Source organism: Salarias fasciatus, chromosome 12, assembly GCF_902148845.1.
Source record: "Salarias fasciatus chromosome 12, fSalaFa1.1, whole genome shotgun sequence".
NCBI lineage: Eukaryota > Metazoa > Chordata > Actinopteri > Blenniiformes > Blenniidae > Salarias > Salarias fasciatus.
In genome coordinates, this window is record NC_043756.1 from 19,423,391 (window position 1) to 19,445,983 (window position 22,593).

The window sequence follows — 22,593 nt, forward strand, 5'->3', positions numbered from 1 at the left end:
GCTCGGAGGTGAAATGAGGACAGCGAATACGGCACGGGTACCTTTTGCCATTGGACATTAATTAAGCTTTAAATTTTACTCAATCTGAGAGTCACACTGAAGACTTGTCTAGTTCTTTGTTCCATTTTTTTTTTTTTTTTAGTCTCTCTCTCTGAGCCACATTCGGGACTCAAGCCCAGCGTCTCACAGTCAGGGCACAATGGAATTCCCATTAGTTTGTCCACTGTATGCCTACTGAATTAATTTAGCTCTGTGTAAACGTTATTGTTTCCAAAATGTTCACACTGTTATAAGCTCATTTATAATCTCACTCATGCAGGCCAAACTGTCACTGCACTTATGAAAAACAAATATTGGGGGCACAGCGGATGCCCGCAGATGCAGAAGATCAGCCAACATCACATCGTTACACTGACGTGAATGTAGGCCCCCCGAACTAGACAGGAGAGAATATATGTGCGCGCGCGCACACACACACACACACAGTCATATATAGACTGTAGACTATAGTGTTCTGCAGTGTTTCTGACTCCCACTGGGTTAATGCATGAGAACATGCTTAAACCCACAAAAAAGAAAATTACACACATCTGCAAGCCATTAGGTCTAATCACATGGTGCAGCTGAGGCAGAACAGCAGAGAGCATATAGCCTGCTCCACACTAATATAGAGTCAGGATGAGAAACTCCATGCAGAGCTCACTGCTGCTCTCATCATAATGAAAATCATCATCCGCAAGGAGAAAGATACTCCTCAGCAAAGTGTTATTATCCGATGGTTTCTACGATACAAAGTTGAAACTATGACGGAACAATAGAGACAGCTTTGTGCAACAACTCTCACTCATCTTCCCATTCTCTCCTGCACGCCACCTCCTCAGCGGTGAGGAACAAAATGGGATTAGGATGGGATTAGTCTGAGTCTGAGTCCTAAAAATAAACTCGACGGTGTCACAGACGGCGAAGGTGACAGCAGGTGGACGAGGTGAGTTTGAGGAGGAAACAGATGCCTTTACCCCACGGTGGATGCAAACTGCCCATGTTTAGCTTCACCAACAAGAAACAGTAATCAGAGTTGGAAGTCGGCACCACCAGTGTTGTCATGGTCACTGTTCACATCCTTCTGTCAACAGAGACAAAGCAAGAGAAACGTCCCTTTCTTCATCACTTCTTTGCTACATGTGTGTAACTGTGTGTGTTATTATTATGAAGAAAACATTACAGCAAGCAATAGGAAGAACTTGCTGCTTTTGGAAAATGGTTTGGAATGTTTGTGTATGTATCATAAACACATCTGAATTAATGCCTCAACTCTGACTTGGCCATTTGAATACATGAACATGCTTTGATCTGACCCTTTCCACTGGAGCTCTGGCTCTATGTTTCAGCTTGTTGTCCTGCTGGAAGATGAACCTCCAGCCCAGTCTCAAGTGGATTTACAGCATCTAACAGGTTTCCCTCCAGGACTGGGTTGTATTTGGCTCCATCCATCTTCACATCAGCTCTGAGCAGCCTTCCTGTCCCTCCTGAAGAAAAGCTTCACGCTGCCACTATCATATTCCACCGAGGGAATGATATGTTCAGGGGTCTACTTCGCTGTCAACTGCAGCGCTGCAAATGCACGTCACACACACTGCACCTTCTCTGTGTGGATGTACAGCCATGCCTCCACACACCCGTTGCTTTTGGCATGGTGTGCATTCTACAGGTGTGTTTGTGCTTCTTGTATATTATAGTTAGTTTATTATAGTAAAGAATGAAAAAGGATTACTATGGCAGGCAGATCTGGGTGAGACAGCAGCAGAGAACTTTGGCAGGATGCCCTTATAAAGTACAAAAATCATCAATTTGTGCAGAACATGGACTGACTCAGTTCAATCTTTGAAGACGTGGACCGAGAAAACTTTCATGGATTTTGTTCCCACTGTGGCTAGATGATTATTTTTTTAAGAGAAAAACTGTAACCCCTCCCTCAGTCTATCAGAGTTAAACAAGTCTTTTTTTATATGTATACAGTGTAAACTGATATAGCAATGAAGTCCTGCATGAAATCTAAAGCATGTTTGTGCTGCAGTGACCCATGTTACATGCTCACTGAACAAACAATCATTACCCAGTTTCTGTACACTCATTCACCTGATTTATTTAGTTCTTTCATATCTGCTCATGTTCGAATGAAATTCTAGGAAACTGAAGCGATGCAGCCATACTGAGAGGAAGAGAAAATGCATGACGTCAACAGTTGAAACGTTTCGGAAGAGCCACTTTCGGAGCGTGAAGATGAAATACACGTTAAAGAAGTTAGAAATCCTACAATAAATCTCAGTGCATGACCATTTTCAAAGACAAAATTAGGTAAAGTGTGTTTCATATTTTTATGCTCAACTTTACTGTTTCAGTACATTTCCTGATGCAGATTTCCCCCAGGTGTCCATACCTGGTGTAAACGCCGTCCAGTATGCCGAGACGGGCCTCTGAGGCGGGGACGTAGGAGCCCATCTGAGCCATGACACAGATGAGGGCCACTTGGCGGATGTAGGAGCTCTTCCCCCCCATGTTGGGCCCAGTGATGATCATCGTCCTCCTGCCGTCACCCTGAAAGGCGGGAGCGGAGAGGAGATGATCACAGCCACGGCGCAGACAGAAGGCAAAGGAGGAGAGAGACAGTAAGATATTTGCATGCTGTCCTGCACAGCTGAAGAGGTGGGTGGACGGAAAGCTTGGCTCCTCTTCCCATTGGTTTGTGCTTCTGTTGCAAAATTAACCTACACCCACTCCGCCAGCGAAGGGAGCGCGCATGTGTTGGTGCGAGGCATCGTACAGGTCCCTCTCTGCGTGCAATCGTGTGTGCGGAAAATTTTCTTTCAGCTCTGTGTCAATGACTTTGTGCGGAGGCAAACGTTAAACTCTCTCAATGAACCGACGTGAGCAGATCTGACTCTGTGTGTGTGTGTGTGTGTTTACCTGCAGTTCAGTGTGGTTGGGCACATACTGGCTTTGTTCTCCCATCAGCAGGTCAATAGCAGGATGTCTGCCGTCCCTGATCACAATCTGACTCTGGGTTTCAGACACCTCTGGCCTGCAGCACAGAAAACACACTCAGTCAGCTCAGCGTGAAAACAACCGTCAGTGTTTCATAAGCATGGACTTACAACAAATAATGTGAAAAACACACACACACACAGAGAGAAGTGGCATATACGTAACTCAACACAAGATAACAGAAATTCACTCACTCGATTCAAATAACAGCTGAAAAATCATTCATCAGGAGTGTTGGAACTATAGAATTACAAATAGAAGTATTAAATTAAATGGTATTTTTTGGGTACACCTACTTTTTAAGCATTTCATCCTGGAATGGAATTCTTGGATTCATACCATGAATTCTTTTTCACTAATTCAAAATAAATAAATAATAAATCTTTCAGAATAGATGTGTGAAGAAATAAGTAGATTTTATGAAAAAAAATTGGGTTTTTTTCCTCAACACTGAATCAAGGTTTACAGATAAAGGTGATGTTGTTTTTCACAACAACACACAAAAAAAGAGAAAGAAATAGCTGTGTACCAGATGTGTTTTGAACAATTTATTCAGCAAAAACGATCATTTCATGCACTCCAGAGGTGGTGCTGTGGTCTATTGTCTATCATCTTGATGGACAGTCATCGTAAAAGATTTGAACTCGGTGATCTAATCTGTCAAAATGATGGACAGTCATCTAAATTATGAAGCAATGAACCCCAAATAAATAAATAAATAAATAAATAAATAAATAAATAAATAAATAAATAGTACATTTTTTGGGAGGTTAATGCTTCCCCTCTCTCAGAAATCCAAGTTATTTTCAGCGTTCCTGAGCAGAATTACTGAAAATCCCATTACTCTGCTCCGGTGATGTTCATGAAGTTATGCTGACCTTGTGAGTGAATTACTGGATAATATTTTTGTTTGTACTCCAAGAGTGCCACAGCAACTGCAAACTGCTCCTCTCACCACTTTTTTTTTTTTCGTTGGAGTGACGTCCAAGACAACAAGCAAGCAAAAAAACACTTTACCCTTCAACAGCTATTTTTGGATCACCTGTTTTCTCCATCCGAGACCCGTCCAGTCAGGTTTAACAGGCTGTGCTTCCCAATTCAAATGTGGGACCATTTCTTTTGAGGCTTTTATTTGTTTTAAATCCTTCATTACTTGTAGGAGCCATTTTCTGGTAAATGAAATTGTGTGCTGAGACTTGCTTTTCTGCTGAATGTTTACTTCCTGTTTAGATTTGTTCGATTTGTTTTGGTGTGGATGTAACAATGACTGATGTGGTTGCATATAAAATAGTTAAGTCACAAAATAGAGAGGTCAGAAGTGCAAGTAGTTACATGAAAACACACAAATACTAAAAAAAACAAAAACAGAAAAAAAAGCTGGGTGGGAATAAAAGCTGAAATAGAGAAATACGTAGAAATACACAATATAAAGGCTTGTGTGTGTGTGTGTGTGTGTGTGTGTGTGTGTGTGTGTGTGCTAAGTGGGAGAAATGTTGGTGCTCTGGCAGCGCCCGGTGCACACGCCCACTCACAGCCTGTCTGAGACTATAGGACACGACACGGGACACACACACTCACGCACACACGTTGTAGCCGTGCATCAGTGTTTGTGGTCATGATGAGAGGACTGACCTGCAGTAGTCCCCCTGTTTCGCCACCTCAGCCAGTGAAAAGAGACAGTCCACGGTTGCTAGGTGACTAATAGCCTTTTTCATGGTGTGGTAGTGCTGCCCAAACTGACTACAGGGCGAGAACGAGAGAGGGAGAGAGGGAGAATAAGAGACGGGAAAAAGATTTTCCAGCGAGAATTAAGGTAAGTGGATGCTTTGTTCTGAGGTGTCAACACCGATGTTGCACTTGACTGAAACAAACCAATTCTGGCAGGCTGACAGTAGAGGCAGCACAATACCACATACTGACATGTTTTTAATGGTTTTACACTCCGTGTGTGTGTGTGTCATACTCCAGAAAATTGGTCCACTCCCTCTGGCAGTCGAGCAGCAGCTGCTCTCTGAGCTGCAGCAGCTTTTTGTGGCGGTTCGCCACAAATGGAGAATGATACCTGCTCACTGCCTTGGTGCTGCAAAAATTAAAAAAAAACAGGTTGATTCACTGATCTAGACTTCAGTATACATGCACAACACATAAAATAATTGTAGCAAGGGTTATGTGGTGTCAGCTCAGAACTCTGCAGACGTACGCAGGAACATTATCCACAGTCACCTGTTTGCATGAGTCCTTGGTGCAGCATTTCTTTTATGTCTGTTTTAAATTGCAAACTTCTTGGCTTTTCTCATTTTTAATGATTATTCGGAAACCTTACAAGAGAAGAGGTCCTATATTAGAATGATTCTGTTAACATGGGTCACAACTCCTTTCATCATTTCTTCACAAACTCCACAATATAAAATCAGGAGTTGTGTGCCGCTTCCATTGAACGGTGAATAAAACACAATGAAGTGTCCTCAAACTAAAAAAGTTACTAAAATTATACAAGGAAATTAGTAGTCATTGTGGAATGCATTCATTCATGTTATTATAATCAAATTTAACTACTATATTACACAATAATTTGCTAATAGTTTGTTTATTGTTTAAGTAAAAGTTGTCATCGTGTTAACATTGCAACTTTGTATAAATTTGAAAAATTCAGCTAGAAATGTATTACATAATAATGTATATGCATGGTTCTGCTATTTCCACTGAGAAAATATGATGCTTAACATCAAACTTTAAAAAGAGCGTCAGTGTGTGTGTTTTTCTTGAGAAAAAGTTAGATCTGATGTGTGTGTGTTTGTGCTTTAACATCTGACCTGCTGATTTTGACCCAGTCAGCTGGAACGGTGGACGACAGCGAGTTTTTCACCTCAATCAGAAACTGAGGGCAGAGGAGGAAGAGGAGGAGTGAGACTTTCAGAAATACGACAGCAGCAGACAGGACAAATAACACGTCGCCCTTGATTAAAGGTGGCACACACAGATATGAAAACACACACACACACACACACACACTCATCACTGCTGTTAAGTCGTCCGCCCAAACGGCCATCAATCTCCTCCTACCTCTTTCGCACGACGGAACACAAACACAGATGGTACCTCCTGTCCAGAGACGGTGGTGTAGTCGAGTGCGGGGGCCTTCAGCGTCAGCCGGATGTCTTTTCGGTGGTCTTGAATTTCCTTGAGGACAGTCTGGATTTGCTCCGTTCGTTCCTGCAGCACCGGGAAGCCTGAGAGATCCGTGAACAGCTCCGTCTTATTACCCACCCTGCATACATACACACACATACACACACACACACACACACACATATCGAATGTGACAGAGGCAAGGACCCCCAATCAATCACACACTTCATGTTCATATTTCATTTCTTTATTTTTTTTTTTTGTACATTTTGTTGAAAAAATGTCCAAGAAAACCCCAGAAAATCCCTCACTTCTTCCTCCCTCACCTTGAAAACCATGCTGGGTACTCACTTGGCTGCTTTCTCATTGAGCACCTTGAGGAAGCCGTGGACCGGATCCAGCAGGTCAGGAGTGTCCAGCAAGACGCTCTGAAGCAGCGCCGAGCGGATCTGAGACCGGACGGCTGGGAGCAGGGTCTGCAGCTCCAGCCCCAAGCGAGAAAGGCTGCTGCTGATGAGGAAGAACTCCTGTGTTGACGACTGGGAAGCATACACACAACCACACACACACACACACACGACGAATTTATGGATGTAACTTAACAGAAGGTGGCTCTAAAATAACATAACCTTCTTATTTCATCAAAATGTTTGTGCATGATCTCACAATGAGACTTGAAAATAAAAGAAAAACACAATAAGGCTCCTGAAAATGTTCATCAGTGTACGACTGTATTGAGAACAAGGTACTCTGGGTAACTGTGAAACTGATGTAGCAAAGCAGGAACACTTTGAAACAGAAACTTTTTTTGTTTCTTCGGTGAGCAAAATGCTAAATGAGAACACAGAAGGAAAAGCAGTTGGTGACCGCGCTCTGCCAACCAACTGACTTACACACCATCCTTTCAAACATCTCAGAGGAGAAACCACAGATCTGCCGCACAAACAGGCTGCACGAAATCTCTCTCTAACGCTAAATATACTCAGGACAAAGTTTAACCACTGCTTAAATCTGAAGGGTTTCTCAATCAGCACTGACACCGTCGCTCTGGATTAATCCAGCACACAGCAGCTACTGTGTTCTGTTTCCTCCAGATCGATGCTCCGGCTTCGAAAATAAAACTAAAAGACTATCATCTGAGATTAAATCAAGTTAACGATTAATCAATATCCAGCATGGAAAAGCCCTCTGAAGGGAGATGATATTGTAGATTGTATTTACTTCATATCTCCATCAGTCATGTTGCCGTATCGTCTTGAGTCCCGACCCTCGGGTTAATGAGGGTCATCCCTGACTATGGTTTATGGTATTAATCGCGGGCTGCCTTTTCAGCGCTCCCCCATGTCGGCGGCCCCCGTGTTGCTCTTTTATGAACCCAAACAGACGACAATAGCAGGAGACCGCGAGCATGCCCTCCCTCCCATTATGTCAATGGAGCTATAGAGACACGGGCCATTACACACAGGCCCATTTATCTGCAGATGGGCAGAACCACAATTAAGGCCTCTGCCTGCCTGCATGTGTGTGTGTGTGTGTGTGTGTGTGTGTGTGTGTGTGTGTGTGTGTATTATGGATACTATTCTTTAAACAACTGCTGGAATCTGAAAGTTGGACATGAAACAAGATATCAGGCTATGGCAGAAGAGATCACACACACACACATGCGTGCGCACACACACGCACGCCGCTTCTGACATTTCAGAGATGGGACCGATGGGAAATGACACCGTGTCAGACAATCAGGTAAGTGCCACTGAGGCGACTGCTCCCGGTCGTTAATCAAGGAGCACGCCATAAAAAGAGAGAGAGTGAAGGTGAAGGAGAAGTTTTCATGTAAACGTACAAGTAAGACGAGAAAGGCTTTCTGCCTCCATTATATTTTTTTCTTTTAATCTTTTTGTGCCACAGATACAGCCAGAGTTATGTGAGAAAATACTATGATAAAACAAAATTATAAATATCATAGGCTAAACAGGAGAAGTGTGTGTGTGTGTGTTTGACTACCTTTTTGTGGTATATGCTGCAGATGCCTCTCTCCAAGTCGGGCAAACGTGACAGCAGAGATCTGACCGAGTTTAAAGTGGAAGAGTCAGATTGGAGAATTTCCTGCACAGCATCCTGCCTCTCGGAGATAGACCTGCGGAGAAAAGGAAGCAACGTAAGCAAAAGAGCGAAGGGGGGGGGGGGGGGGGGGGGGGGGGGGGAAGAAAAAGAGTCAAAGAGACTGTAAGGTCCCTGTCGTCACCGGAGGAAATCTGTCATTCGGAGAGCTGAATCGGTCTTGATTGAAAGGTACGGTTTGCCATCAGGGTGACACGAAAGTAGAACAAGTGAGAACAAAATTGCGACTGATTACCTCCTTTATATATTCAAACACTTGCTTCGTACATCAGCGAAAGTGGAGACTGTAGTGGTATGAGAAACTATTTATTCTCTGGCTGATTTAACAAAGCCCTGCCAGGTCTTTGAGCAAAAAATAAATAAATAAAAAATAACACAAGTCAACCTGATTAAGTAAATAATAGAAGCGTCAAATGAATGAAGATTTACTGAAGCAGAAAGGCTCATCTGATGTGGAAAACGTCACTGCTCCAGTGGCCTAAATAAGAAGCTGTGTAACAAACGCAGTGGAACGCTCCTAAGATATGGAAATTGATCCCTGATGTCAACGTGGCACAAAAAGTGGGACACCGTTCTTTGTAAAAACTCTTTATTGCAACACATTCAGGTCCAGATTTCGTATGAAAATTTAATTTTAACCCTTCTGAGGGAGTTCTTTTCATGCTGGGTATCATCTTACTGTATTAATGTGCTTCAAATAGACAGATGAGGCAACTGCAGAACCACAATCTGTTTTTCTTTTTTTTTAAATTATGCTTCATCCTGTAGCAAAACATTATTTGGATGTTTCAAAATTAAAGATACTAGTGTAGGAGATCTTACAATGAGGCCAGGGGAATACTGTCAATGTGTTTCAGCAGACGATCGAAAGTCTTTAAAAAGTTTTCCGTTCAAAAGGATGTAAAAATCTTTCTGAAGAGGAGGAAAAAAAATGATCTGAAAAAGCAGATTATGAGAGACTGAGCGATGAAATAAACCCGGCCTCGCACTCGCTGATGAATGTGTTGCGTGCGCACATGTGCAAGAGTGTCCGTGTCATGTGCCGCTGTGATGACTGTCTTGGAATTAATGTGCCTGGGTGTAATCTGGGTTTTATTCATGCTTGAAATTCTGCAGAGGAGCTATCGGTGTAATCTGAACGCGGTGCCCAATCCACGGCGATAATCCCTGCACAGCGGGAGAGGAAGTGCCGCACGCCCATACACACTCGCAACACACACGGTATACACACGCAATCAATACATGGATGGTAAAACGCTGAATATTACTGAGGGGAAGAGCCTGGCGTGTGTTTATTTAGAAAGGAAGTCACCTCGAGACAAATCGCCTGTGTTGTTTCATTTAAGAGGAAGTGTTTACAGACATAATGGATGTTATTTACTAAAAGACCAATGAGGGGAACGAAAATGGGAAACGAATATTGTTTGTATGAATGTTGCATGACTGTGTTGTGCTTTACTTCAGTGACTGAACACAATAGCATTAAAAATATAATAACTTCAGCACCATAAAGTTCCATAAAGTTTAGCGTAAAACCTCCTGAAAGGAAAACTCAAAACACCTGTGGCAATAAAATATAAAGTATCTCCTGATTAGGTTCACATTCATCATTTAAGAGTTTTAACCTTTTTCAATGTTTTCATGGATGTTGGAGGTATAGAATAGTTGGAGTTCAGTGATTGTCTGATAAAGCTCAGTGTAAGCTGGTATGAGTAATTAAACCTAAATTTAATGGTGGAATATTAGATTTCTAATCTTGCTACTCTGTAAAAGCAGCGATTGCCTGAACACTTGCAAATGAGAAACATAAGAATCTTAACCAGCCGTCCCATGTGGCCTAAAAGCAGCATTAGTGCGGCCCAACAGGCATCATTAGGGGCAACCAAAAGCCCTCGCTGTGCGTGTGTGTGTGTGTGTGTGTGTGTGTGATCCAGACGGCCCCGGAAAATCAGACAAATCCTCATCAATTCAGCAGAGGCCGGAGGGTGTCCTGTACTCACTGCGGATCTGTGAGCGGCTGGCTCACCCATTTCCTCATCAGTCTCCTCCCAAACGGCGTGCGAGTGTGGTCCAACACCCACAGCAGACTTCCCTTCACGCTGCCATCTGTCTGCGGAGGAAAGAGCACGCACAGCTTACATGCACACCACCGCGTGCCAAATATTTTGGAGGGAAAAAAAAAAACGCCAGTTAAAGAGGAGTAGAGGTGAGAACCAAACAGACGACGAGAGCAACAAGCAGTCAGATGAGGAGGGGGGGGGGGCTGCAGCTGAGAATAGACTCCATGTAAAAAGAAGAGGTACAAATCGCAGCAGAAGGGCCCAGAAAACCTCAACGATCTGCCGCTTATCGCTGGTGAATAAATAAGTCAGTGCAGATCTGTACTCGGGCCATTTACAGTTCATTAACGTTTGCCTGCCTCGTCTGGTGCGTGCAGGCCCTGTCCGCGCACTCCGCACTGCTTTGTTCTCTGTTCTGTACAGATTTCAACGCATGATGGCCATTGTTGCAATTAACAAACGAAGGCGCCAATGAAATTATCTTTTTCAATGAGATAAAATCAGGAGGAGGTAAAAAACTGGAAGAAAATCTAAAAAAAATTCACAGCTTCACATGGAACTACTATACTAAACTCATACATCGACAGGTTGCTCAAAAAAGTTCAGTAGTAGTTAGTTGAACTTGTACGAACTTGTACGATAACATATCTGCTGTTATTCTCATGACATTTCATGACGAAAACTTGATAAACTCAAAATGTAAAAGAAGGTGAGATCAACGTAAATGAACAGCTAATAATAATTCATATACATCAGTCGCATGAATCAGTCTATTTTCATTCACATTCAGAAAGAAAACACAAATGATTTGGTTGTATAATAAAAATACATAAAATACATTAAATGCGCAGCTTCAAAATGGTCAAACATTTTCATCTGACAGAAATGTCATGATCCACACTGTGCAGTAAGGGATTGGTTTTAATAAAATATATTATCAAGAAAGACAATAAGAAGCTGATGTTTCTGTTTAGTAGTTAGTAAAAACTAAAGATCTGGTGTACTGTCCACCTCCACTCATCCGGACTCAGGCCACACCTAATGCTATGCTTTTACCTGGTTGTTGAGTATTTCCAGGTTCCTGAGAGTGGCGGCACTGAGGACCAAACCTCCCAACTCGCTCGACAGACGACGAAATGAACTGCAAGGTGAAGAAAACGCAGCTACAATAACACAGCAGCCTCTTTAAATCATCAACATCCCTCCTGCAACGACGTTTACAAATGTGCTCACTGAAAATACGTCTTTTATTTTTGAGAACAGTGTGCCCAAATGCACAATATGGTTAAAGACTGGAAGACAAAAAGAAAAATAGGCAGAGGATTGAGGGAACGGATGATTAATTCCAGTACTAATTAGTTTTTTGGAAGCTATAAATAAAATAGAATGTGCAAAAAATAGGGAGTAAAATAAATAAATGTCCTGTTGTGTTTAAACAAAAAGCCCAGAGGCTCAAATTATTATGAAGGTAAGTGTTTTCGTTTTGTTTTGTTTTTAAATTCAAGAACAAGGAAGAAAGAAAGAGAATTGGCATATTGTTTCATCTCCACTCAGGATTTCAACAGACTCCACGATACGAGTGTAATTACTCTCCTGAGGCCGACGGCACTGATGCAGATGTTTGGAGCATTTCTACCTTTCGCTCTGAAGAACTCTCTCTAAGTTGAACTCCTGGAGGTAATGGATTAGCGGCCCCAGACAGCAGATCACCGGGCTCTCGAAGGACGCCACGCTCGACAGGGAGCGAGAGCCTGGAGGACACGGAAACACACACCAGTGTGTCATGACTCACGGCCTCGGCGCTCACACACTCGGCGGTTTGCTGCTGGGGTCTCCATGACAGGGGCAACTATTGAGTATACGTCAAGTTACAGACTGAATTGTTAAGGGGTCTGCAGTGGCACACACACACACGCACACACTCGCACCTGTCTCCTCGGAATCGCAGTAGAACTTGGTGACTGTGTTCATTGCAGATGTGAACTCAAACTGAGCGCCGTCTCTCTGCTCCAGCCTCACCCGGTCGTCGGCCTGAGCGCTGAAAGGTGGGAGAAGGTGAGAAACTTCACTGATTATGAAAACATCACAGCATTGATCCAATACGTTGGTTGTGGCTGGACGGGCAAAATAGTCAAAAAGCATTAAATATGTGATTTTGCTGCTCTGTGACGCTGCGGCGCAACACGTTCAGACAACTACACTGTAATAACGCACAAGCACAGTCAGTCGCACACGTGAACACACATTTTCCCCTCGTCTCCCCAGCGCTCCATCGTATCTCCCTTTTGCTACATCCACTCTCTCAGCGCTGCTGCTTTCAAGGACTCGCGTGCTTTTTCTGCTCTGCTGTTGCCAGGGCGACCAAGGCAAGCACAGGCTCTGGTCGCAGTGCTGGCGCTTTCTCTTTCTTACGTACACGCGCGCGCACACATACACACAAACATAATATTTCAATTCAGCCACTGGTTAGACTGGGGAGATCATATAACAGTGATCAATCGATGGCATATTGTGCTCGCAGTGGAACTTGAACCATCAATCATTTAACCAGCCAATCCAGGCGCATTAGAGGCTTTACAAGTACGGCAACAATTGCAGCTATTGATCAAGGAATAAAATGCAGCGCAGCATTTCTGCAAACAAAAAACCTTGATGGGACCCAGAATTGTAAGACTGCGTTGAAAAGTCTCTGCTACGAAATTCACATGACGGATTTTCAGGTTCAAGCAGATTTGAATCGTGGTTATCGTCCTTCTCTCAGCTCGAGTGCTGAAAGTGCTGCGCATGGATCGGCTTGGCTTTCATTTGAGGTATACTGTTTTCTAAACAAACATTTAATGAAGACAAAGAGTCTCCGTGCCCGCCGGTGGCTCCGAGCCAGGACTGGTCTGCAGATCACCGTTTGGCTGTAAGTCACTGAGCAGCAGTAAGGTCAGTCACAAATTATGAATTAAAAGAAACAGTCTTGGTGTTTCATGGAGCCCCTCCTGAAAATAAACGTCCCAAATAAGATAATAAGGTAACAGCAGAGCTAAATCACCACTTACATTTTTCTAACTTGCGTTATCAAGCGCAGCATGAGAATTAGTGGAAGACCTTTTTCTGGACAAATGAAGCCAAAACATCCTCTACAGATATTATCCACACATCCCGTAATGTTAATGTGCCCTGAGCTACGGCGACAGTCACAATCCATCAACGGCAGACGTGCTAAAGGTTAAGTCAGATATGCCGCGGTCCAGAGATCAGAGGTTAATGTGCACGACAGATTGAAAACCTTGATTACTATCTGTTACTGCAGGGTGACAGCAAATCTCAGAGTGCTGCCACCGAATTCCACACGGCAGTGACATTAAGTCTCCGCAGTGTTTAGAAAACTAAGGAGAGCTCGCACTTGTTTGCCCTGGCTTCTCTTATCTGGACTCATGTCTCCAGACTCTGAATGAGTGAAGCCACGAACATCATGCCGAGATACATCCCAACCTCACAGGGACTCATTACCAGCTGCTCCATGGACACAAGCGCCGTTGCCAGGGGTCCCGTCGCATCAGCCCACCCCAGAGACCCACGTCAGCAAGCACAATAACCCCGTCTGATATTTCACCTGGCAAGACAACATACTCCTGAATTTGCTAAATAATGTGTGATGAATCATAATGGAGGCCAAAACAAATACACAGCTCTTCAAGGAAAAGTGTCTTGAGAAGTTTCCAACAGCAGCGATCCGTGATGGACTCAGAACACCTGAATATATGAATGTAAATGAGATAAATCTGCCTCTCCAAGAAGAACCGACAGAGATTCCTGTATTTCTCTGGTACGAGCTGCATGCCGAGAGCAGTGTCTGACGAGCGCAACGCCAGAGAGCAGTGAACTGGCTTTTACAAGTTTGTTTTCACTGTGATCACTCTACATGGGCATCTCAAAAATAATGAGAAAGCGAGAGAAATAAAACAGGAATGAATTTATGTCATTTATATTCCTTCACATTTCTGTGAAGGCGGGATTTCAAAAAGATGGACAATGATTACCGTTCGCTGTCAGAGTTAAACACAAAAGAGGCAGACATTTCTCTCATTTATCCAGCCATCCACTTCTAATCTAATCCAGTACGCCCCCTCCCACTCTCTCGTTTCATTTTCCCGGCATAATGCAATCAACAGCAGCCTCCAGAGGACCCCGCTCCCTCCGGTGTGAGCTCGCCGCTGAAGATGAGCCGAGCGGCGCAGCAGCACGACGCAACAAGTCTTCACAATGCATCAGCAGCCGCGACGTATCCCGAAAAGTCCAAAGGTATAAGAGCGAGGACGGCTAAAAACTATCATTTATTTAGCAATGCAATCTTTCAACGCTGTTTCTCTGTCTTGCCAAGTTGAGCGTCCGGCTGTGTGTGTCGGTCAAATCAAAGCACTCCAGCTTTTTAGGGGACTGTGTTGCTGTCTGGCCTTCGATTCCCCGTTGAGCAAAGAGCACAAAAAGATGAAACGATCCTGACCCGATAACAGGCGGCCAGCGGGACAGTCATTACAGCAGTGTGTGTGTGGCGTCCAAACTTTCCTTAAACCAAACTATTAAATGTTCTGCTGAATTTCAAATGTGCAGAGACAGTGAATGATGAAGAAAATATTTTTCAAATGAAGCCAAAGAAACCTGGGAGATCTTCATTTAACTGAAGTTTTTATAAGATTTTTTTATTATTATCTAAAAAGTGTACATTTAATCAAAGAAGGTCAAATTTGATCGATTATTGTATAAGTTGTAAGTGATACTCAGTAAAAGTGTATGTTTAAGTATTTCCCAACTATAAACATCCCTGAGTTAATGATGTTTTGGAACAAGATGAATGTGGTATTTGCTATTTCATTTTTCTACACATCCAACAATTACATTTTTAATTGAATTCATTTCAAATTTGACTTCAACATCTGTTTCAACGTGGTTGTAACATCTATTCTAAGCTTGATTATTTGTATTATTAAAACATATTTTACATTCAATTTGCATTTATTTAATGCATTTTCCCCACCCTTGTCCTGTTTACAGTTCCCCTGTCCTTCCTTATTGTCACTATATCGTCTGTGAAGCCCTTCAAAACTGACCACCTTTCACAATAAACGGAATGAAACTAATGTTTGATTGATTTACACTTGTCTTCCTGTTGAAGCGATTAAAGCTGCTGAAACTTAAGAGAGAGGTTTTAACATGTTTTCACACAATACAAGAACCACTGATGTCATTCTTGCTTTCATACAGTGAAAGCAAACTGAATCAATAAGTTCTGAAGGCCAGTAAACACAACTAACATGCAACTATTGTTTAAAGATCAAATAATGCCCGTCAGCTGCACATTGTTGCCAGCAGTCAAAGTTTATTACGTTCCATCTTCATTCTTAGCCTGCACTCACAGGTGAGTCTAGCACTTTAGAGAAAATATAGCTTCTGATACCAAGAGGATCTCTGTTGCCCCCTGGTGGGGGGTTTTTGTACATTACCTGGCATTTGCAATGCTGCGCAGGAGTCTGAGGGTCTGCTCAGAAAGATCCGTGGGCACCAGGATCTCCACAGGGTTGATCTTCAGGACGCGGCTTTCCAGCTCAGAGCGGGAAGGACCATCGGGAAAACAGTCCAGTAAGACGTCTCCTGTGCTGGGCTGAACCGCCTGCATACAAAGAAACATGCACAGAACTAAAGTACAAATCAAAAACAGAGGTGTGAATTCACCGCAGTGAGACCGTCGTATCTCCTAATGGTTCAGAATGAACATACGTAACACTGAAGTTTAATGAAAATCAATTCAAGCTCAAGTAATATGCAAAATAGGACAAGCATGGTGTCAACTTAAAGACAATTTTGTGATGTGTTACTGGTAGAGCCACCAAAGACTGCAAACTTTTACAACTTGCCTAAAACTCATTTAGCCTTAAAATACAAGTATGGAACACAAGGCTGTGCACTGATTGTTCAAAGAAGCAGCAGGTAGCTTAGTTAACACAGCAGTACCGGCAGATCTTGGCTACTACAATGATGTAAAATCTACTTCACCCACTGGGATGAATTTAAATTTTTTCTATGTATACATTATTACTTTTATAATGTTAATTCTACCAGTAATTGTTAATTTTCATGCAAAGAGCATTTCTACGAACACTGCATTCAAAATACCAAAGGAGATTTCCTCATCAGATCAATCTGATCTAAATAAAAGTGTTTTTTATTGACTATGGCTTTGTAGATTTGATTATTTAACTCACCAAACAGGGCAAAAACAGAACGTGACAAACTGAGAGCTTGTTTTGTTTTTAACGTGTTACCTGGATAAGCCGAAGGTGTTTTCGACATTGGTGCTAATCACACTCACCACCATCCCCACAGTGAGCTGCTTCTTCAGCTTGTCCCAGTTCTCACTAATACACAGCAGGAAGCTCTCCGGGGGGTCCGGCACTATATCACCACAGCTCCCATTCTCCACATCCCCAAGTCTGGAGACGGGGTTTACATCTTGGAGAAAAAAAAACCGTCAAGGGAACAGCTTTATTCTTAGACATACAGGAAGGACACAGACACATGGTCTTAAAAGGATACCCTCTCCGACCAGAGTGGACTTGGTGTACAGGGCACTGAGCTGACGAGTAAACAGAGTGTTCTTATTGGCTCCTGAGGCCTTGAGCGCAGATGTCTCCGTCTGCTTTACCACACCAACCTACAAATGACAGTTTGTATAAGTTAAACACACAGAGCAGACTTTAAACAACACAGATTTATAATCAGGAGCTAAAATGCACGCAGTACCTTGTGTCCATGAGACACCAGGCGTCTGACGTGAACAAACAGGCGATGCGTGGGGATGCTGCACGTCATGAAGTTATGATCCAGGTGACAGTAGATATTCAGCTCCTTCGCAGCGATCTGGTCACACACACACACACAAAGACCACATCTGTGCCTCAGAGCAGTGCGTATTGGCCTCTTCCCATGAAAGCGAAACCAAACAGAGCCTCAAGAACCCACTGTGAACTTTTAGTCACAACTACCACACATGAGATGTCAATGTGTAGTCACAGATAACTCACCTCTGCATCCTCGCCAAAGAACCTGTATTTATATCCACACTCCACAGCCAACAAGGCATCCTTATGCTGCTGCTTTAGCTGGATGACCTGTTGTTCCAGGGGTGTGTAAGCACTCTTCATCCGTTTGGAGGGGGCGCCGGAGTCTGACGTAGAACTCAGCTCTTCACCCCTTTCACTTCCTCCTCCTGATTTAGCAAATTGGGACAAGCAGAACTCCTGCAAAAGAACAGTGCAACACATAAGCATGACATTATGGGCCTTTCAATGGATTTGGTGACTATTTTGTTGTGTGACTGGTGGGAACGAGTGTGTCTCCATGTGTTCGACCCATGATGGATGGGTGACCTGTCTAAGGTCCAACATTCAGCTGGGACTGCCACTAGCCACTCGCAACTCTAAATTGGATAAAGTTAGTAAAGAAGGAGGATAATACTGCTGACATTCTGGCTACCAATAAGCAAAACACGCAAATTACAGTTTAGTGAAAAAGTGATACAACCTTTGGAAAGAGTGAAGTGAAGCCAGACTCATCTAACACAATGCTAATGATTGCAAAAGAAACATACAATCTGTTTGTAACAAGCCACAAAAGGTTCACAAATAAAATATTTGATTTGCTTTCTAAAAAACATTGAGAGCCTGCTCCAGTGGCGTCTCGCACATTAACACTTGGAAGATGCATGTCAACAGGACGGGTGACGTCTTCATGTTATGGCACGTGTGGCTGTGGAAACTCTCTAGTGATGCTGTTATGGGATGTAATCAGCTTTTATTTGTGTACCTGTTTTGGTGAAACATCCCTCTTGTTGACATCCTCTTTTCTACCGTCATGCTCCTCCTCAGCCTGCTCCAGTCGGTTTGTGAGTTTGCGTTGATCGAGAGCACCACAAGGACTCCCATCTCCGCCTGCTTGGCCACACACTTCACTGGGAGCACCATCTATTTGGTTCAGGGCATCGGTGCGCCGGACACCTGGCTCGGCAGAGCAGGTGAAGCCTTTCAGCTTCTGTAAGGTGGAGGAGGAGAGGCCGCCTGCCTTTGGGCCTGATGTCAGGCTTGACCCTGAGGAGAGAAGGTAAACAGCGTGGCACAAGAAGAAACCAAAACATTTCATGATCAGGATGAAACATGTTGCAGATGGATAAGGGTTGAGGGACATGTGTATATATCTGCAGTTCAGGTGCATGCACAAAGCTTGCCTTTAGCAGCCTGACAGGATGCAGTCTCAGGCTGCAGGTCCTCCAGCTGCTGATCTTGCACAGAGAGTTTGACTCGTTTTGCCGCCAGTCCACGTGCATCGTGATCAGAGAGCTTCTGCTGCAGGACAAAATCAATGCAGGTTCAGCAGCTGAAGTGAATACGCGTGTTCAGTGAGATGTGGGTCATGAAGCACACTTCACCTTTCCTCTTGGAAGCTTTTGGCCAGCAGGATTTGGATTAATCCCGCAGGGAGTGCTGCTGCTCGGCGCTCCGAAGTACCTGCTGATGGAGGTCTGGGTGGTGCACGACTTCTTCGCTGACTTTGGCATGTTTTCGCCTTCTTTTACAATGAGCCCATCTTTAGTGAAAAGCTAAATATTAGTGTAGAAGAGGTGCACTTCTGCCCGATTCAAAACATAGCGGCGCATGTGCAGCAATCACGCATGCGCGTCAAGGACGCACAGACGTCATGACGTCAGAGGATTTCCTTTCCGCTCTTCCAAAATTCAATGTCAGTAAAAGTGCTCAGAAAGTGTTTTTATCTAGTGAAATGACTTGCATTTTTTGTCTCTCACTGAGTTAAAATAAATGCTAAAAATGCTAAAAATAATCACTTTTAAATCTTACCCCCTAAATTAGTGAGCTAAGCAGATTTTTTTTTTTTTTTTTTTTGCAAAAGTAAAACAATGCATGACCACCAAAGTAATGGTCCTTGTATTAGTTTAACATGTTTTGTTATTAATGCATTAAAAAAAATTAACTCTTAAAATTATTTAACCTGGCAAAAGCCATATTGACATGTGCAGCAACGAATTGCTTCACATGTCATTCATGTGATTCTCGAGGTGTGTGTCAACAAATACCGCGAGAATTCAGCTTGCTGGCAAGGTTAAAAATTATTCAAAATTAGATAAAATCTGTTTCTCTTAGTTCCAGTTGTCAGTCCACCACAGCAGTACAGACAATCACAGATGAACACAGAAAACTTATGACACTTATGGCCATGAATTGTAGGAGAAAATCACACTGTCCGATGAAAAGGAGGAATATTAAAATCAATTCAAATAATTTAAGTTCAATTTGAGAGTGAAATGCTGCACAGTCATCGCAAATCACTTTTACGGAGCAAAAACGAACAATCCCACATGAGCAAGACAAAGCGATGGTGCAATGGAAAAACTCAACCTCGGCAGGAAAAAACCTGCAGAGTCAGATTCAGAGGTCGAGGCTTTCTGCTGTTCTGGCTGGGGTTAGGGAACAGAAAGAGAGAAAAAGAAAGGACAGAGAAATATAGACTGTCATGAGAACTAAAATTTAACTGGCTGCAAGTGTGAAGTGGGCAGGGGCCTCAGACGACAGACTTTCAGCTCCACTGCCAGAAATCCTCTAAACAGAAGGAGAGAAAGGTTCATGGAGAGAGAGTGTGTTGAGAGTGTGTGAGAAACGAAAGAGGTCCCATGCAAATTCACTGCAAGCCCCCCCCCCCCCCCCCCCCCCCCCCCCCCCCCCCCTCCTGTGTGAGCTCCAAGCAAGATATATACATACAGAGGCAGGAATGCAGACAGAAAAGTATAAAGGAGACAAATAAATAAATAAATAAATGCAAGTGGGAAAAAAATAGAGGAATAAAAAGCAAGACTGGAGATTATGAAGACATAACTGTGACAGTGAATTAAACAAAAGTGTTTATAAATAGACAAAACATTAAAATTTCAGATGAAAATAAAATACAGAAATATAGCCTATCATTTAGAGAAAAGAAGATGTGAACATAAAATGATACAGAAATAAAGACAAGCATTAAACATTTAATGAAGGAAGATATTAAAAAATATAACAGATAAATAAATAAATAAATTGAAGTGAGAATGAGAACACACACACACACACACACACACACACACACACACACACATATATATATATATATATATATATATATATATATATAGAGAGAGAGAGAGAGAGAGAGAGAGAGAGCGAGAGAGAGAGAGAGTCACATTTTATAGGTTTTCACATGAGAAAATGCATTTATTGACTTACAAATTTATTTATTGAGCTATTTCTAATATATCTGTATTCATTTTTAATTATGGCAATTTTGGTCCTCCATAACTATGTTTGATCTCCTCAGTAATGTGCATCCCTCAGGTGAATACGGGACACGTACTTTAGTTTCCAAATATGGGACGACTCCGTTTTTCAAGGAATGGTTAGCAACTCTGCAGCTGAATTATCTGGTTTACTCAACATCCCGGAGTTCATAACACTGGAGGCCTGCTCTTCGTGCATCTCCTTTTAAGGCCCCTGCTATTCGGGTCAGGAGGAGGAGGCTTTGTGAGCAAAATGCTAATGGTGAAAACACACTGCGAACAAAAGTGAGAAAAAGAAACCCACGCTTAGTTCCGTCTTCCTGTCTTTCAGTGCTGTCTGACAATTTGAACTCAAGATGAAGCTTTTTGGAGCTCTGTGCATGTTGATGACTCTGTCTACTGGTAAGACCATATCTATTGATTAAATTAACATATACCTTTATGATTTAGAGACAAGAGCTGTCCTGTTCAAAACAGTCCCAAGTCTGGCAAAAATCTGTAGTCAGTGTTTGGAGAGCTCTGATTCGATGAAAGATTCGTGAAGAACAAATTCCATTATCTCAAATTTATGTATTGCACATATGTAAAAACATCTTGTGGATTTAAACTAACCTAAACTCTTGTTTACAATGAAGAATCTTTTTTCTAAACAAACAAGTAAATGGGAAGTTACAGAATAATTTCCTAGAGCTCTGTCCAGTCGATATTGTAGTTTGAGGCACTGAGAAAATTACATATTTTATCATCCAGAAACAACATAATATAGAATGTAACTGTTCACTTGTAATCTCTCTCTCTCTCAATCTCCTTCTGCCCCACTCTCTGTTTTTGATATACTGTGTTGCTGTCATGTTCAGGAGGATTTTTTTTTTCAGGATGTGATATTTATTAAAACAAACTGATCTGTTTATATATAGAGTACGTAACAGAAAAACAACTTCCACTGTTTGTCATAAAAGCCTTTAAATACTGGCAGTGATGGGCTGGTGGCTCTTCCTGATTTGCTGTGTCCTGTGTGTTTTGCATAGCGTGTGGACTGCGATGCTACAGCTGTGTGACCTCTGACTCTCATTCCTGCAAAAACTATGTAACTTGTCCCCCTGTCTTCGACCGCTGCTTTACACTTGACAGTGAGTTGTTTTCTTTCTTCAGCTTTTATGCCAAATCATAAGGACACGTCAAAATCCCACTTCCTATTTAATTTGTAATAGTTTTATAGGTAATGAAAATGTTCTCTAAGAGTTTTTTTTCTCCCCCCCTGCCTCACAGAGTTGAACTTGATCACAAAAGGATGCCAATCCAGCATCGCATGCATTGGCGGCATGGAATGCTGCAGTAAGGACCTGTGCAACAGCACTGGAGCAGCTGGTCCCAGCATCGTACTGCTGCTGGCATCGTCAGCCATCATAACGCTCTTCCTCTAAACCTCTGGGGCGAACAAGGGCGGAGATCCAACATCAGTGTTGGGTGTTGATATTTTTGCAGGGTTCCTCTATTTACAGTTTGGGAGGTATAATAATGTGCTTTTGCTGTAAGAGGTGGGTGGTGTTGTGAGGCTTCCAGTTATTTCCCATTTCTTTTGAAATTATTTGATTAATCTCTAAGCTAGACTGCATAAATTAATAAACTTTTAATGTCTCAGTACCAAGTTGTGAATGTGTATTCTTCACTTAATTGCTTGGGGCTCATCTGTGCGTGTGGTTTTTCTCCAGGTATTCCAGTTTCCTCTCACAGTCCAAAAACATTCATTTGAGGGTAGTTACTGACTCTAGATTGCCACCAAGTGTAAGCAAGTGTGACTGCCTGCATGGCACAAGTGTCACTGTACACTTAAACAGCAGTCAAACAAGGTCTGACCAAAAAACAGTCTTGAAGGAA

At 42.7% G+C, this 22,593-nt stretch overlaps 2 protein-coding genes across 3 annotated transcripts in view; one reads left to right on the forward strand and one right to left on the reverse strand.

The window, feature by feature from the left end:
* The window catches only part of msh3 (mutS homolog 3 (E. coli)), a 36,881-nt gene extending 17,851 nt beyond the window's left edge, over positions 1-19,030 (reverse strand). For both annotated transcript variants that reach the window (XM_030105409.1, XM_030105408.1), the window contains exons 1-20: positions 18,823-19,030; positions 18,622-18,739; positions 18,204-18,484; positions 17,423-17,638; positions 17,142-17,258; positions 16,935-17,052; positions 16,711-16,850; positions 15,845-16,011; positions 12,281-12,390; positions 11,989-12,103; positions 11,409-11,493; positions 10,293-10,402; positions 8,176-8,308; positions 6,523-6,710; positions 6,142-6,310; positions 5,856-5,920; positions 5,006-5,122; positions 4,675-4,782; positions 2,965-3,079; positions 2,438-2,595 (exon numbers count right to left, since the gene is read on the reverse strand). In XM_030105409.1, the coding sequence (XP_029961269.1) occupies positions 2,438-2,595; positions 2,965-3,079; positions 4,675-4,782; positions 5,006-5,122; positions 5,856-5,920; positions 6,142-6,310; positions 6,523-6,710; positions 8,176-8,308; positions 10,293-10,402; positions 11,409-11,493; positions 11,989-12,103; positions 12,281-12,390; positions 15,845-16,011; positions 16,711-16,850; positions 16,935-17,052; positions 17,142-17,258; positions 17,423-17,638; positions 18,204-18,484; positions 18,622-18,739; positions 18,823-18,951 (2,759 nt within the window). In that variant the 5' untranslated portion in view covers positions 18,952-19,030. The remainder of the gene's footprint in view (positions 1-2,437; positions 2,596-2,964; positions 3,080-4,674; positions 4,783-5,005; positions 5,123-5,855; positions 5,921-6,141; positions 6,311-6,522; positions 6,711-8,175; positions 8,309-10,292; positions 10,403-11,408; positions 11,494-11,988; positions 12,104-12,280; positions 12,391-15,844; positions 16,012-16,710; positions 16,851-16,934; positions 17,053-17,141; positions 17,259-17,422; positions 17,639-18,203; positions 18,485-18,621; positions 18,740-18,822) is intronic.
* A 1,965-nt stretch (positions 19,031-20,995) lies between these two features.
* Positions 20,996-22,349, forward strand: LOC115398334 (prostate stem cell antigen-like). The gene is made up of 3 exons (XM_030105041.1): positions 20,996-21,117; positions 21,744-21,845; positions 21,985-22,349. Exons 1-3 carry the CDS (start codon positions 21,072-21,074, stop codon positions 22,137-22,139), a joined length of 303 nt encoding a protein of 100 aa, XP_029960901.1. The 5' UTR covers positions 20,996-21,071; the 3' UTR covers positions 22,140-22,349.
* Positions 22,350-22,593: the final 244 nt, after the last annotated feature.

Excerpts from the sequence above, each read along its gene's own strand:
- LOC115398334 (XM_030105041.1), top strand. The coding sequence starts at position 21,072 with ATGAAGCTTTTTGGAGCTCTGTGCATGTTGATGACTCTGTCTACTG. Across the intron at positions 21,118-21,743 it reads GTTGATGACTCTGTCTACTG|CGTGTGGACTGCGATGCTAC; the intron begins GTAAGACCATAT and ends TGTTTTGCATAG. Across the intron at positions 21,846-21,984 it reads CCGCTGCTTTACACTTGACA|AGTTGAACTTGATCACAAAA; the intron begins GTGAGTTGTTTT and ends CCTGCCTCACAG.